This window comes from Belonocnema kinseyi, chromosome 2, assembly GCF_010883055.1.
Source record: "Belonocnema kinseyi isolate 2016_QV_RU_SX_M_011 chromosome 2, B_treatae_v1, whole genome shotgun sequence".
NCBI lineage: Eukaryota > Metazoa > Arthropoda > Insecta > Hymenoptera > Cynipidae > Belonocnema > Belonocnema kinseyi.
Window position 1 is genome coordinate 62777762 of NC_046658.1, and position 13963 is coordinate 62791724.

At 30.8% G+C, this 13963-nt stretch overlaps 1 protein-coding gene across 1 annotated transcript in view; it reads right to left on the reverse strand.

Moving 5' to 3' along the window:
* LOC117167473 (homeobox protein Hmx) overlaps positions 1-13963 on the reverse strand; it is a 39194-nt gene that overhangs the window by 4206 nt on the left and 21025 nt on the right. The window contains exon 2 of the mRNA XM_033352440.1: positions 4084-4418. Within this exon, the coding sequence (XP_033208331.1) occupies positions 4084-4418 (335 nt within the window). The remainder of the gene's footprint in view (positions 1-4083; positions 4419-13963) is intronic.

Below are 13963 nucleotides of genomic sequence, written 5' to 3' on the forward strand. Positions count from 1 at the left end.
ACATGAATTGAAAAAACTTTTTTCACAAAACTTGTTTAAAATATTACTTTATTATGCTAAGAGTGAAAAGAGCTGCAACATTATAAGTTAACGAGAAAATCAGATGCTATTATGGCCCCCGCAGTTTCTCAGGGAAGCCTGTGCTAGACAACTTCAGAAAATTCTGTGATATCGGAGCTCTTGTGTATAATTTTCATTTGTTTTATACCTGGTTTTTTACTACAGGATCACAATGGATCAGTAGTTCCATTTAAGGAAAAAATACAGATTTCTTTTAAAAAACGGGATTAAAAAGGGATTTTATTTCTCATTAAAACTTGTTATATATTGAACGCCTTTTCTTTAGAAAGTTTTCTAGCCATTTTTGTGTTCAGAATTTTTTTAGCGGTATCTTTCAGCGGCTTTGAGAAATATTTTATTCATAACACTCGGAAACTCGAACAATTCAGGCTAAAGACTTTTGAAGATAAAAAAAAAAAATTATCAGAGTTATGAAATCTTTAAAATAAAAAAACTAAAATGAACTTTTCAAGCCAAACAGCGCGTGATATGAAAACAACAAAGAAAAGAAAAACGTTGCCTTTTCAAAGCTCTAAATGATTGAAGGGAAAACTTTTTTAATTCTCTTAAAATATCGAAAGTTCAAATTTTTATTGCGCAACAAACAATGAAAAATTCTATTTTGCGGTCAAATTATGTAAGACACGAAACAAGATGACATATTAAAAATTTTACATTAAAAAAAGATCTACAAATTTTTTATGTATCACTTTTTTAACAGACACGTATTTTTCATTTTATTTGTAAAGAAGAATATTAAAAATAAAAAATAAAAACTTTGAACGAACGACGTAAGCTACAAAAAAATAATAAGACAAAAGTTGTAAACCAAAAAAAGTGTTACAAATTTTTTATTGATCATTTTTTTATAGAATGCATAGTTTTGAGTTTAATCTTGAAAAAACTTGAGAAAAAAATTAAATTTCTGGGAAAACTACACAAGCTATGAAAAAAAATAAATAGAAAAATGTTGATCATCCAAAAAAGAGCTACAAATTTGTCAGCAATCATTTTTTGGTAGGACGCGTACGTTATTATTAATTATTATTTATGATTGACAAAGTATTAGGAATTTTCAAAATTTGACACTACAGTTTTTCAACGGATCTACACGTTATGAAACCCCCTGCATTCGAAAATGAAGTTTTGGCGATGGCGTCTGTCTGTCCTTCCGACCTTCCGTCTGTAAACACGATAACTCTCGAATATTCCGTTTTACGTCAAACGAAGACAGATATGTGTACAAAGTTAGAAATAAAAATTGAGACGCTTTAAAATATCTACAATTTTTGTTTGAAGCGTTTTTCGATATGACTGGTTTTTGTTTAGTTTTATTCACCGAAAATGAGTGAATCGAAAATTCTAATGTTAAGCCAAACGACAACAGATAAGTAAAAAAAGTTTTTGAGAAGAATTGCAGCTTTTAAAAAGACCTGTAATTTTTTCTTAACAATTTGTTATAAAACTTGATATTTTGATATTATTTTTTTGGAAAATACAACGAAAAAAAATCTAAAATACAAATGTTGAGCCAAATGACGGAAAATATGGGAAGTCTCATTAAGTAATTATAGCTTTTAAAATTCCCTGAAAATGGTTATAAACTATTTTTTGATAAGTTTTAATAATTTATTTTGACTTTATTTATTAAAAATACTATTAAATGAATAGAAAATTTTTATTTTAAGCCAAAAATCGTGACATACAAGAAAAAGTCCTGAAGAGCAATTATAGCTTTCAAAAGGTCCTAAATAATTTCTTTGAAACACTTTTCGATAGTACTTTTTATTTTTGTTTCATTTATTGGAAATACTACGTGAAAATAAAAAATTCAAATTTGGAATTAATCGACGCAAAATACAAGGGAAAGTCTTAAAAATCAATTATAGCTTTTAAAACGTTCTACAACTTTTTTAACCTGTTTTTAATATGATTTGTTATTTTGGTTTTATTGATCTAAGCTAGATAAGCTAGATATTTTGATTTTAGTAATCAAAAATGCGTATAAAAAGGTCGAAATTTCAGATTTTAAGCCAAACGACACAAAATATGGGGAATTTTTTTAAAGTAAATTTCAGCGTAAAAAAATTCCTATAATATATTCTTAAACCATTTTTTGACATAACTTATTGTTTGTAATTCATTAATTGAAATTTATATGTGAAAATCGAAAATTCCAATATTTCATCAAAAGGCATGAGATACGTAAGCAATCTATAGGAAGACTTTTAGGATATTTTGTGTTTTCGATAAAAAATAATACGAAAATAAAAATCCTATTTTTAGCATAACACCGCGAGATAGAGAAAAATGTACCCCAACGCCTACAGAGCTTTGAGAAAGTTAATTTTTACCTATACTTAATTTCATGGACAATTCAGAAAATGAAGACGCATATAATTACTGGGATCTAAAATAGATTGTTTTGATAAAGTTGCATTCGTGCATTCTAAGTGCAAAGAATAAATTTCTGAGCCCGAATCCAAAAGACGCGCGCCCTGAGCATGCTCGAACTTGCGAGCCACGAATTTCAACATTTTATTAATTGGTTGAAGAATTAAATATTTAGTTGAGCAATCAACAATTCTGTTAAAAAATTGTCTTTTGGCTTCAGAATTCACCAAGTTAGTTAAGGAATGTTTCTCACTTTACTGATTTTTTTTCGTTCTAAAGTTAACTATTTTGTTAAAAATTCGTTTTTTTTTATTTGACAATTCAAGAATTCGGTGAAAAATTTTTTTTACTTTCTTGATTGAAAAATAGTTTTTTGTTGAAAGGCAACTATTTTATTCCAAATGCAGATGTTTTGTAGAAAATTCGTCTTTTTAACTTCAAATTTTAATTCTTGTATGCAGATTCATCATTTTAGTAACAAATTCTTCTCTTTAGTTTATAAACTAACTATTTTGTTCCAAATCTGTCTGGGTAACAAATTCATCTATTTTGGTAATAAGTATTTCGTTAAAAATTAATTTTATTTTTTGAAATTTTATATTTCAAAGTTGAAAATTTAACTGCTCTCCAGAAAATTCATATTTTTGGCTTGTGAATCAAACAATGTATTTATGAATGAAATATTTTTGGTTCATATACTAAATATTACATTTTTTGTTGATAGTATTATCTGCTTTGATTGGAGATTGAACTAATTGGTTAAAAAATAAACTACTTTGTTAAAAAATAACTTTTTTCCGTTAAGGCATTATTGTGTCAGTTGAAAATTGGTCTTGTCTGGTAGAAAATTAATATTCGAGAGTGAAACTTCATCTTTTTGTTTAAGAATTCAACTTAAAGGGATTAACAATAAATGTTACACTATATAAACGTTCATTTTATTTAAAAGAAATTATTTCTCTGTTTTTCGACTATTTTGGATTTAGTTTCAGGATTGAATTATTAGCGATTTCTTTGCTGTTGACTATGTCAATCAAATCTACAAAAATAGCGAATATATCGTTGAGGAAATATTTTAAATTCGAATCAATAGAAGAGATATATTTCAAAGCATCTTGTTTTATGATAATTTGAATTGCTGTTTATGAATTTGAAGAAAATGAATAAAAAAATCTTTTAAAAAGGCGGAAAATTGGGTCAAAATTCTCGGCACAAGGTGTTTCAGGGAATTTTTTTTAATGTAAAGAGAAAAAGGAGGATGAGGTGAAAATGGGGGCGGACTATGATCTCTGTTGTAATTTATACATAAAATATTGTTACTAATATTAATTAATTTCCAAGAAATGAAAGAGTGTTTTTAACTCTATACGTAGGATCAAGATACTAATTCGTTTTCTTGTTGTTCTTGAAATGTTACCCTGAGCCGTGAAAAACATATATTAAAATACTTCTTAGAATTATGTAGTAAAATGTCAGGCTTTCTAGAATTTTCTATAGAATTTGTTGTGGAATATTCTTTAATATATGTTCTTTTATAAAACTTTTGTTACTAGTTAATTAAATAAAAGCTGGACTAAGAGTATAGGACTGCAGAGGAAAAAGAAATGCATAAATCTTACCACCGCTTACCTCTTTGAGGAAAGGTTGCAGAGCCGGGGCTGACATGATTCAAAGAACTAACCATGTCAGCCGAAGAATGGTGGTCCAGTGTTTGCATCCCATGAGAGGGTCTCCAAAAAGGCCATCCAGGACCGCCTGGTAAAACACCTCGGATACCATCAGGATCCGTGATATCCGATTGTCCAGTGACAACGGCATTGCTCAAAGCGGTGGAGGCTGCTGCTAATCGGGAATGGTGTTGTTGTTGATGGAGGTGTTGAAATGCTGGTGGGAAAAATACACTGCCCACGCCTGCAATATTGACTGGATAACGTCCTGTTATTATCGACGACATCAATCCTAACCTGTAAGAAAAGATGTTACTAAAATAAATTAGATTGAAATAATACCTTATTCGACCAGAAAACTCCAAATTAATTGTTTGGAAGCTACAAATAATTGTAGACTGTTATTTTTAGTGTTATAGAAATTCGTGGAAAAATTTGTTTGTATAATGTGAAATATGTATATTCATCATTCAAAGGAGGATAAATTTGCATACTTGTCAATGTAAATCAGTAAAGTTTAAAGACTTCGTAAATGGCAAAATCGATATTGTAATGCTTCCAGATTAAATGCATTACACATGAAACACTTTTAAGTTTAAAACTTTCATGTTTGAATGCATTAAGCCTCGCATTAAACTTTATAAACTTAAAAGATTGAAGTTTTAAAATTGAAGAGCTATTTGATTACATATTGAATTTTAGATATTCAGTTAATCTGGTAAACAATAAAAATATTTGTGTGTTTCATTTAAATTTGTAGAACAGAATGGCGGAGGTTTTTATATTTTGCATAAATAAAAGACCTGCGTTAATAGCAGGCAACGAAGAAAATTGGCTGATCATTGTTTGCGCTTGTAAACAAGTTTTCGGTGATTGAGCTTTTGTGATTCGTTAGCTTTGCGCGTGACAAGTATCCTGTAGAGTCTATAGAGAAAAAGCGTATTGCGAATTCGGTCCGCATTCGAAACGCCTATACCTCGTGATTGGCCACTGTTTACCTCGTATTGTACAAATTTTATTGTGTCATTGCCTCCTCACCCTCGCCACTAAGGACAATCAAACTTTATCTGAATGCGAGTTTTTGATTGTGGCATCACTTGTTTGCCTTAATGGGCTTTTGTGATTAGAAACACCTCAATCATTCTTTAATTTATTTTATTTTATATTGCTATGTGAATCTCACATTTTTTCTTAATTTTGTGGTACGTCCTTTGTTAAGATAATGAATAATTTTAAATAATAAAATCTTCTGACAATATTTTGTTAATTTCTTTTTAAAAAATCAGGTATTTATTTTAAAGTTGATGAATACTTTGGTAATAATGTTAATCGAATCAATTTATCTAAAATCAAGAGAAAAAATTGCTGTTTAATTTGGAATTTTTAATTATTTTCATAAATTCAAAATTTTAAAAAGAAATGTTTGTAGTTCTTTAATAACCACGATTCAGAATTTATTTCATTAGATAATTTCTTTCATTTTATATGGCTAAGTAAATCTCACATTTTTCTTAAGTTTGGGGTACCTCCTTTGATTGGATGATTGAAAATGTTAAGTGATAAAATCTTTCGATAATAGTATATTAATTTTCTGAAAAAACTTATCTGTTTATTTTAAAGTTGATGAATTCCTTGCTATTAATATTAATTGAATTAATTCATCTAAAATCTAGAGAAAAAATGTTTTTTAAATTAAAATTTTCAATTACTTTGACAAATTAAATTATGAAAAAGAAAGTTTTGTTTTGTTCTGTAGTAGTTTCAGAATTTTGTAATTTAAAAATATGGTCAAGTTCTAGGACCATCAGAAATCATTGTTTTACAAATCCATTAGAAAATTGTAAACACGAAATATTATAAAATTTTACTCTGGCAAATTTTTTGGATACGAATTTATTCTGAACCAGTCTAAATTATTACGAATGATACTTCAATTTGTTTCCGATCCAATTTGAATTAATCCGAGATAATGCGTGAAGAAAGTTTTCAATCTTCCTCGGATTTCAGAAAGTTGCAAAAATTTACAATGGGGATTTAAAAAGAATCTAGGAGATTGTGATAGCTTTCAAGAGTTAACAATTAATTCAAAAAATATATTTTTGAAATCTGCGAATATAATTTTTCGAGCAGATGAAAGCAAAGGAACCTTGCATTTTTACCATTTTTTTTACAATTAAAACCTATAGAAAATAAACAGTGAACCACATTTCATTAAAACGTATCTTGATTGTGTAATAATAGACAAAACTAGCAGAACACGTCAGCTGATTTCGGTACGATTTGATAGATTCCAAACAATTTTGAAAAAAAATCAATCATGTTATTCAAGAACTCGATATTATTTCAAAAATGTTCGAAAGATTTTCAAATTGGTTTTGAAAATTACTAAATAGTCGAATAAATTTTGAAAAAAGCAAAAGGCATTTAACAGATTTCACACATTTACTTTTTAGTTGCAATATTGTTAAATTCGGTGATCGAACGGGAAGCCTATATGTGTTCAAGCAAACACATTGGACCTTTTGAACGCATTATTTCGAGTTAGTATCGTGAAAGAATTATGTTTATTTATCAAAACGTAGTCAAAATATCCATTTCTTTACAAAAATGTGTGGCCCCCATCCAAATGTCACTAGGTCAAATGCTACTTAAATTTGATAGATAATACTTTGGTAAATAAACAAGAAGCTCTAAATATTTCCACGTATCCAAGTGGATATTGAGTAAATGATGTTAAGCACTTTGCTTTGTAAATTTACAAAATTGTTTAAAAGTTGAAAATTTCCTGTCACATACATTTTAATTACTAATTGCAAACGTTAAAATCCGGACTGAGGATAGTGTGTTCAGTTACAAATCATGTTATGCCCAACAGAGATTAGTCACAACAAAATTTTTATATGCCGTTACTTAGGCCAACTGGATAATCAATTTCCAGCTAAACGAGGTTGTAACGTTCAGCTTGAGAGAAGATTGAGGCGATAAGGGTTGCAAACCAGTAAAGTAGTGCATTTCTCCACCGAGATCGAACGGTTTGTGAACTGCTTCGATGATTCGAGGTGATGATTGCTCGATTGAAAATGTAGGTAGCTGGGTGGGTAGGTATAAGGCAGGCTCGATACACTGGTACGATGATGGAGGGTGTCAGGGTGGTGGTAGAGGCTTCAGAAGCCATATTACTTCCCCTAAGTTCTTTACTCGTTCTTTCCTGTGTCGTCTAGCATGCAGTCTGTCTGCGGTGGACGATCCGATCTCGTTTCTATGCTCTCCTCAACGATCGCTTCTTGTTTGCCCATCAGATGTTTTTGAAAGAACGCGACAAACCAAGAGAGATGGTTTGTTTTTAGGCAGGAAAAAATAAACTGAATCTGCTAGGTGTCCAGAAGGGTGGATTAGGAAATCACTTTTCTTGGGTTTCATGATCCGGTTAAGTGTTTTATTTCCTTGTCACAATTTTTTTTATCATTATGTCCTTGTTTTCCTAATTTCTTAAAGTAAATAATTCATATTTCTGAATCTGGAAATCATCTTGCGTCTATTTGCCTTAGTTTAAAATTCTAGGTTGTTTGATGTTTTGTTAATATTTATTCAATCAGCGTCTCTACTTTTGAAATGTAATGAAAAAGAATTATGTTACGCTACAAACTGAGCCATGATGTTATAATATTTGATCCGTTTTCTTTCAAATATATGTAATTCTAAGTGAAATGATTGTATTGATCTACTACCAACAGAAATTGTTAGCAAGCTTTTAAGAGTATGGTATTTTGTGGAAATGTCGAGAATTTATTTGGAAGTGTGCTCTGATCTGGTATCAGAGGTGACCGAAAAAACTGAAAGAAATACTAGGAAAAAAATAAGAAAACGAGGAACAAAATGCCATAAAAGCCTGACACGAGAAACGAATTAAGAGCTTTATTTTCCGTATTTTCTCTTCATCGGTGATATCGCATTTAGGGAGATGAGAAGCAAGAGGAGTTTGAGATTTGAGAGAAGAAAAGAAGGCGATGGCGCCCGTGCTAGATAGGGGAAGGGATAAACGGTGCAAGAGGATTCGGAATACAGATGCCCCATAAAAGATAAAAGAAATCTGACAACCGTCTGTTTGTAAGCACCCAAAACCCCCAAGCAGGTATAAACACCAAACAGCTCCTCCTGTTCCTTTACCAGTCTGATTCTTTGCTTGCCAGCCGGTCACGAGACAGATTTTTTGATGGTGCTTCTCGTGCCTTGTTGATCTCTAAGATTTGAAGAGTGCTTCTAGTTTCGTTTTAAAGGACGCTTTTCTATATCGGATGGACGCCCGAGTGCCTCTTACCGAAGAGTGATATCGGTTAGATTTCACGTCCTGCTTAAGACTTTAGAGTGTACTAAGTGTGGAAATACCTTTACAATTTCAAGTATCATTGTAGAAAGTAGCTATAATTGATTAAACTTCTCATTTTTTCATTGGCCTACATTAGGGCTATTTAGCGAGGGGAAATTCGGCCGTAGGTACTCATTTGCTACATGTCTCGTTTCCACCAACACAAACCTCTACTCAGTTGTAAGAGTGAGACGGAATTTTTTCGTGCTGAGTGAGGTGGCGAAGTGCTCGAAATGAGTATTTGGGACCAAATTTTCCTTCGCTGAAAACTCCTGGTCTACATAGTTTAGAATATATTTCAATTATTCTATATACCTAATTAAAAACAGATTGAGCAAAAAATGAAAATTCTATAGAACTAGAATGTATTTCATAAGGAAATTCAAGAATCTGGGATCACTCATTTCTTTGGACAGTTAAAATTCAATATATATGGTCTTTTAGCGCTGTTCTGCAAATGTATAATTATCATATGAGGGGTCATTGGGTAAAATGGCGTAAATGATAAAACGCAAATTTTACAGGAAACACCGACAACTTTCTATCTGTAAAGCATTTAATTTCAAACAAAAAACGACAGAAAATTTTTCGATGTATTACCAGGCTCTATCGAATCGTGAAGAGAGTGCTTGGAAAAAACAACCATCTCAAGAAAAACCTTTGTCAAAGGAACAACGCGCCCAAAATAACGCCCATTTTGAGTTGCATAACTTTTGTATGCATCAATGAATCACTAGTGTAAATTCTATTAAAAAACAGACCACAAAAAATGAGACCGTAAAAAATAGATCTCTAATTTCTACAGCGTAAAAAAACAAGAAATCCTTACCGTGCTATTTATTAATTTTATCGTATTGGGAAAGAGACGCTTAAAAACAAGCAACCATCCGCAAAAAACCCTTATCAAAGACCGGCGCGTCCTAAAAATCGCCATTTCTACTTTTTATATTAAATAAAAATCAACGTCTTTTCCTAAATCGAATGCAACTCATTGTCTCTGCAGAGACATGAGTTAGCTTAGAACAATCATTTTCTATCTTTTTTTGGATAAAAATGCGAAAGAGAGTTAATTTTTTTCTGTTAAATAAGTATAAAATTTTATTTCAGAGAGTGCTGGGGTTTAGTTTTCTCAGGCAGTTTCCATAAAAATAATATTTGTTCAAGGTTTTTATTTTCTGTACTTTCGTTTTAAGTTCAAGATAAGATGTTCCAGTTTCTTGAAATAATCCATTTAGAAATGCTAAATTACTATTTTCGAAGTCTAAACAGAGACAGAATTAGCCCAAATTATTTTCTTGTGTTTTGACCGTATACTTATAAGGTTTATGACGTGAAATAGCTTTTAGTTTTTACTTTTTATATTAGTTTGATTTACTACAGACTAAAAAAAACTTATAGTTTATGATATTGCGCCTTAGTTGGATTTTTTATATGTAAAACTTTATAATATCTAATCATGATGTCAGTTGTCCTCTTGTGTGTTTCGTTTTTAAGCACGTGAATATCTTTTTTACGCAAACCAAATTATTTGGCTGCTACCTTAAATAAAGTTTGTCGCAAAAGGATAATATTGGCTGTAGAAAGATTTTTCTGAAACAAATAAAAGTAATTTTAACCTTAAGTTTATAAGGAAATTCTATTTGTGTGAAACAGTATCAAGGGAATTTTGACACAACAGGACACTTCTCTGAGTCTCCGTCTCTTTTCACATAAGCATGTCTTCAGTTCTTATACCATCTTTCTCAATCAGTAATTGTGTACTGATGTATATCATTCAATTTCAGAATTAAATTTTTGAGAAATTAAGGTGAAACTTTCGTTAGCTCAAATACCAGATTTAAAGAAATTCCCATCAAAATGCGTAAATTGACATTATGATTGATGAACTATATAATATTGTACTAATTACATGATACTTCAGATCTGAGAATGTAGATGGAAATATCCAACAAAATTTCTGAAATTATTCAAATTTAAATCGAAATAAATCACATATAAATAAACCAGCAACGTTCGTCAACTCATGTATAAAAAACCAACCAATTGTGCCAATGTGAAACATCAGTAGGATTAAATTATCTAAAAACAGAAGGCATCGATGAATAAATAGCCGCCGCATTTGTTGTCATTTGCAAACGACTTGTGGAGATTTAAAGCATTTTTGAAAATTCGCTCCGGATGAGAGAAATTGTTTATATTTGAAAGTTATCAAAATTAATCTGTTTATTCGAATCGGAGATCGAACGTTCGAAACTTTATCCAATATAAACCATGTATACATGTAGTTTGCTGACGATCCGTGTAGTTCCATCTGGGTTTAACGTTGGTGAGCAATTGTAATTCTCTGGTATCATACACTTGATATGCGTTCGTTAACGATGGTGCGCGAGCAACTTGATACTTTTTATTGTGCATCGTTACACGAGGGTAGTTCAGTGGTAGGACATAGAATGTGGTCGATTGCGCTTGGTGGTTTACGTGCGTCGTGTATAATTGAAGCCTTACGGCAGAACTAGTAAAGATGCTGCTGTCGCGCTTGCACGACTAACTCGTTATGACGACGATCCTTGTCCCAAGGATGCGAGATTACTAGCTATCGCTCACAGCTCAAAGCTCAAAGATTTCTCAGCCCTTGTTCATTTCCTGACGTTATTAACTTTTTATCGATTAATTTTAGCCGCATAGTACAAAGCCTAAGTATTTTATTAAAATCTAAATCATAAGAGGAAATTGAATTTAAAAAAATTATCCTTCCAATTTTTTAGTCGAATATGTCTAGAAAAATAAAACTTATATGTTTGTAATTTTGTTGTTGTTTTCTATGTTCCTCTGTAATTTTTGACAGAATTAAGATATTGGCATGCATGATGTTTTTTTATGAAGGTAATAGATTTCAACCGATTTTGGATAACTCGATTAATTATTAACTTTTTTGCATGAAAATTGTTAGAATCAATCAAGGCCATCGCCAGGGGTGCTGCTTAAAATCCCCAAAAATTGTCTGGCTCCAGACTTGCAATCAATGAAAAATCAGTAACAAGTAAATTGGATTCAAAAAAGCGATACTTTTAAAATCTCATAAATCAATTTATTTTCATACGTTGCTTATAAAAGTGGCAATAAAAACACTCGAAAATTTACTTTTTTTAAGATCAAAACCTAAACAAACTACTTTTTAAACACTGAAATGCAGAAAGAGACATTTTAGGGGTCAGGAGGTGTAGCATAGCACGTTTGTTAAAGAGACTATATATCTGAAAAATATAGCTATGGAGGAACACACCCTTGTCTCTTTTCTAGAAGCCTGTCTTTTCATTATATGAGAAGTGAAAATACAAACATATCTAATTATAATTTCCGATAACCTTTCTTTTAACATCAGGGAACTCTCGATTTTAGTCCAGTGTCCGGGGTAGCTTTCAAAGTAGTTTTGGACTGAATTCGGAGAAATCGAAACGTAAACATTCAGGTCCTGATCCTGACTGTCCGTCTGAACCGTTTCCAATTGGAATGCATGATATTGCGCAGTATAGACAGCTGAGTACTCGCGCAATGCGGCCTGCCTGAAGCGACAGTTGCAACCGCTTCGCCCTGCTCCACTGAAAAACTGCGTGAGCTAGCAGTTCTAAGAATGCAGAAAACGGAGGGACTAATAGCGAGAGTTCGGTGTGACTGACAAGTGAAATAACAAACATATCCCATTTTAAATAGTTGCTTTCTACCCTTAGGTTAGAGGAAAAGTGACATTCTACGTATCCAGTAACCTTTTTTTTTATTATGTGAAAAGTGGAAATAGATCCATACGTCATTTCTATAAGAGTGTAAGAAAAAGGGAAAATAAAAGTGATAAAGAAAGTAAAATACCAGATAGGCTCTTAAATGATGCAGACAATAAAAAAAGAAACTTGAGGAAAAAAATTAAAAAGGAATAAAAGAAAATTAGTGAAATCTTGAAGTTAATTATGTAATTTTTAAATTCGTGCACATACATACAAGTGATTATATATCAGAAGCACAGCAATCTATTCTGGACTAGTGTATATCATGCATTGAAAGGTATAAAAAAAATTATTAAACAAAAAATGGTCGAATATGCTAGACATGAAAAACCCATTCTAATGTAAGAAAAAGTTTTCTTTTACAGTAGTAGTATAGTATATTCTATATTATTCTACATTATTATTGTAATAGTGCAATATTATAACAAAATTAATAATTTATCATTATTATTTTTAAGTTGGGTTCTTTGAAAATTAGGGTTTCAATCAAATTGAAAATGCATGTGCACATAGCGTCACACAGTAGGCTATTTTATCAAATTTGTTTACAAAATCTAACATATCCTTAACGAATAAACCAAGATAGATGATCCGTTAATAAAAAAAAAACTGATTAATAAGACTATATAATATGGGAAAATTATAAGGAAAGGTTGTTCTGAACTTCCCGACCTGGAAAAATCATAGAAAGTCAGCCATTTTTTAACAAAAATATTTAAAAAGTTAAGAACTTTACGAAAATGGTCACATTTAGCTTTTCGTCATCGCCTAATCCAAATATGATATCAAATATTGAATATTAAAGATTGCAGATATAATACTGTGAAGGAAAAATTGCAAAAATTTCAAGAACTTTACCAAAAATGTCTGCTTTAAATTTTCGAGGGCGCTGAATTCAAATCTGATACTATTATTTTAATATTTAAAGTCACGGACTCAACATAACGGAATACAAATCGAAGACTTTCTAACAACTTAAAAAAATGGTCATAGTTAGCTTTTCGAGGTCGCTGAATTCAAGTCTGATATCACAATTTTCAAATCCGAAATGGCGGATATATTGAGGCGAGGTAAAAATTTTAATAAGCCCTCAAAATTTAATCCGAGCACTTTTTCTCTAAAAAGACAATTACAGCTGTAAATTAATAAATTTTTAAAACTTTAAAAAATATTACGCAAACCCAACTGTTATAACAGAGAAGTTACATTACATAATGATAATTCTTATTCTTTTGTTTTGAAAATAATTCTCTTTTTACTCACATTATATTTTATGACAAACTTCGCGAAATATAGTAGGAAAATTTATGCAATTTTCCGATTTTCTATTTTTAATTTTTTTTTTAAATTCCGACATTAGATTCAGCAATTTCGAAAACCTAAATGTGAACATTTTCGTATGTAGTTCCTAACATTTTTTCGACTTCAGTTCTACTATATTGTATCTGCCGTTCAAGTTTTTAAATTAGGAAATCAGATTTGGATTTCATAGTCGAGAAAACCTGAATATAAATATTTTTTTCAAGTTTCTACCATGTTTTCGAGTTAAAAAAGACAAAAAAAACAATTGACTTTCCATAGATTCTCGAGGCCGGGATATTTAGAACAACTTTTCTCTAAATCAAGTCTTTACATAAAAATCAGTTTACTCTTATTATCAAAATAAAATTGTTATCATACTTTTATAAAAGGTTCTT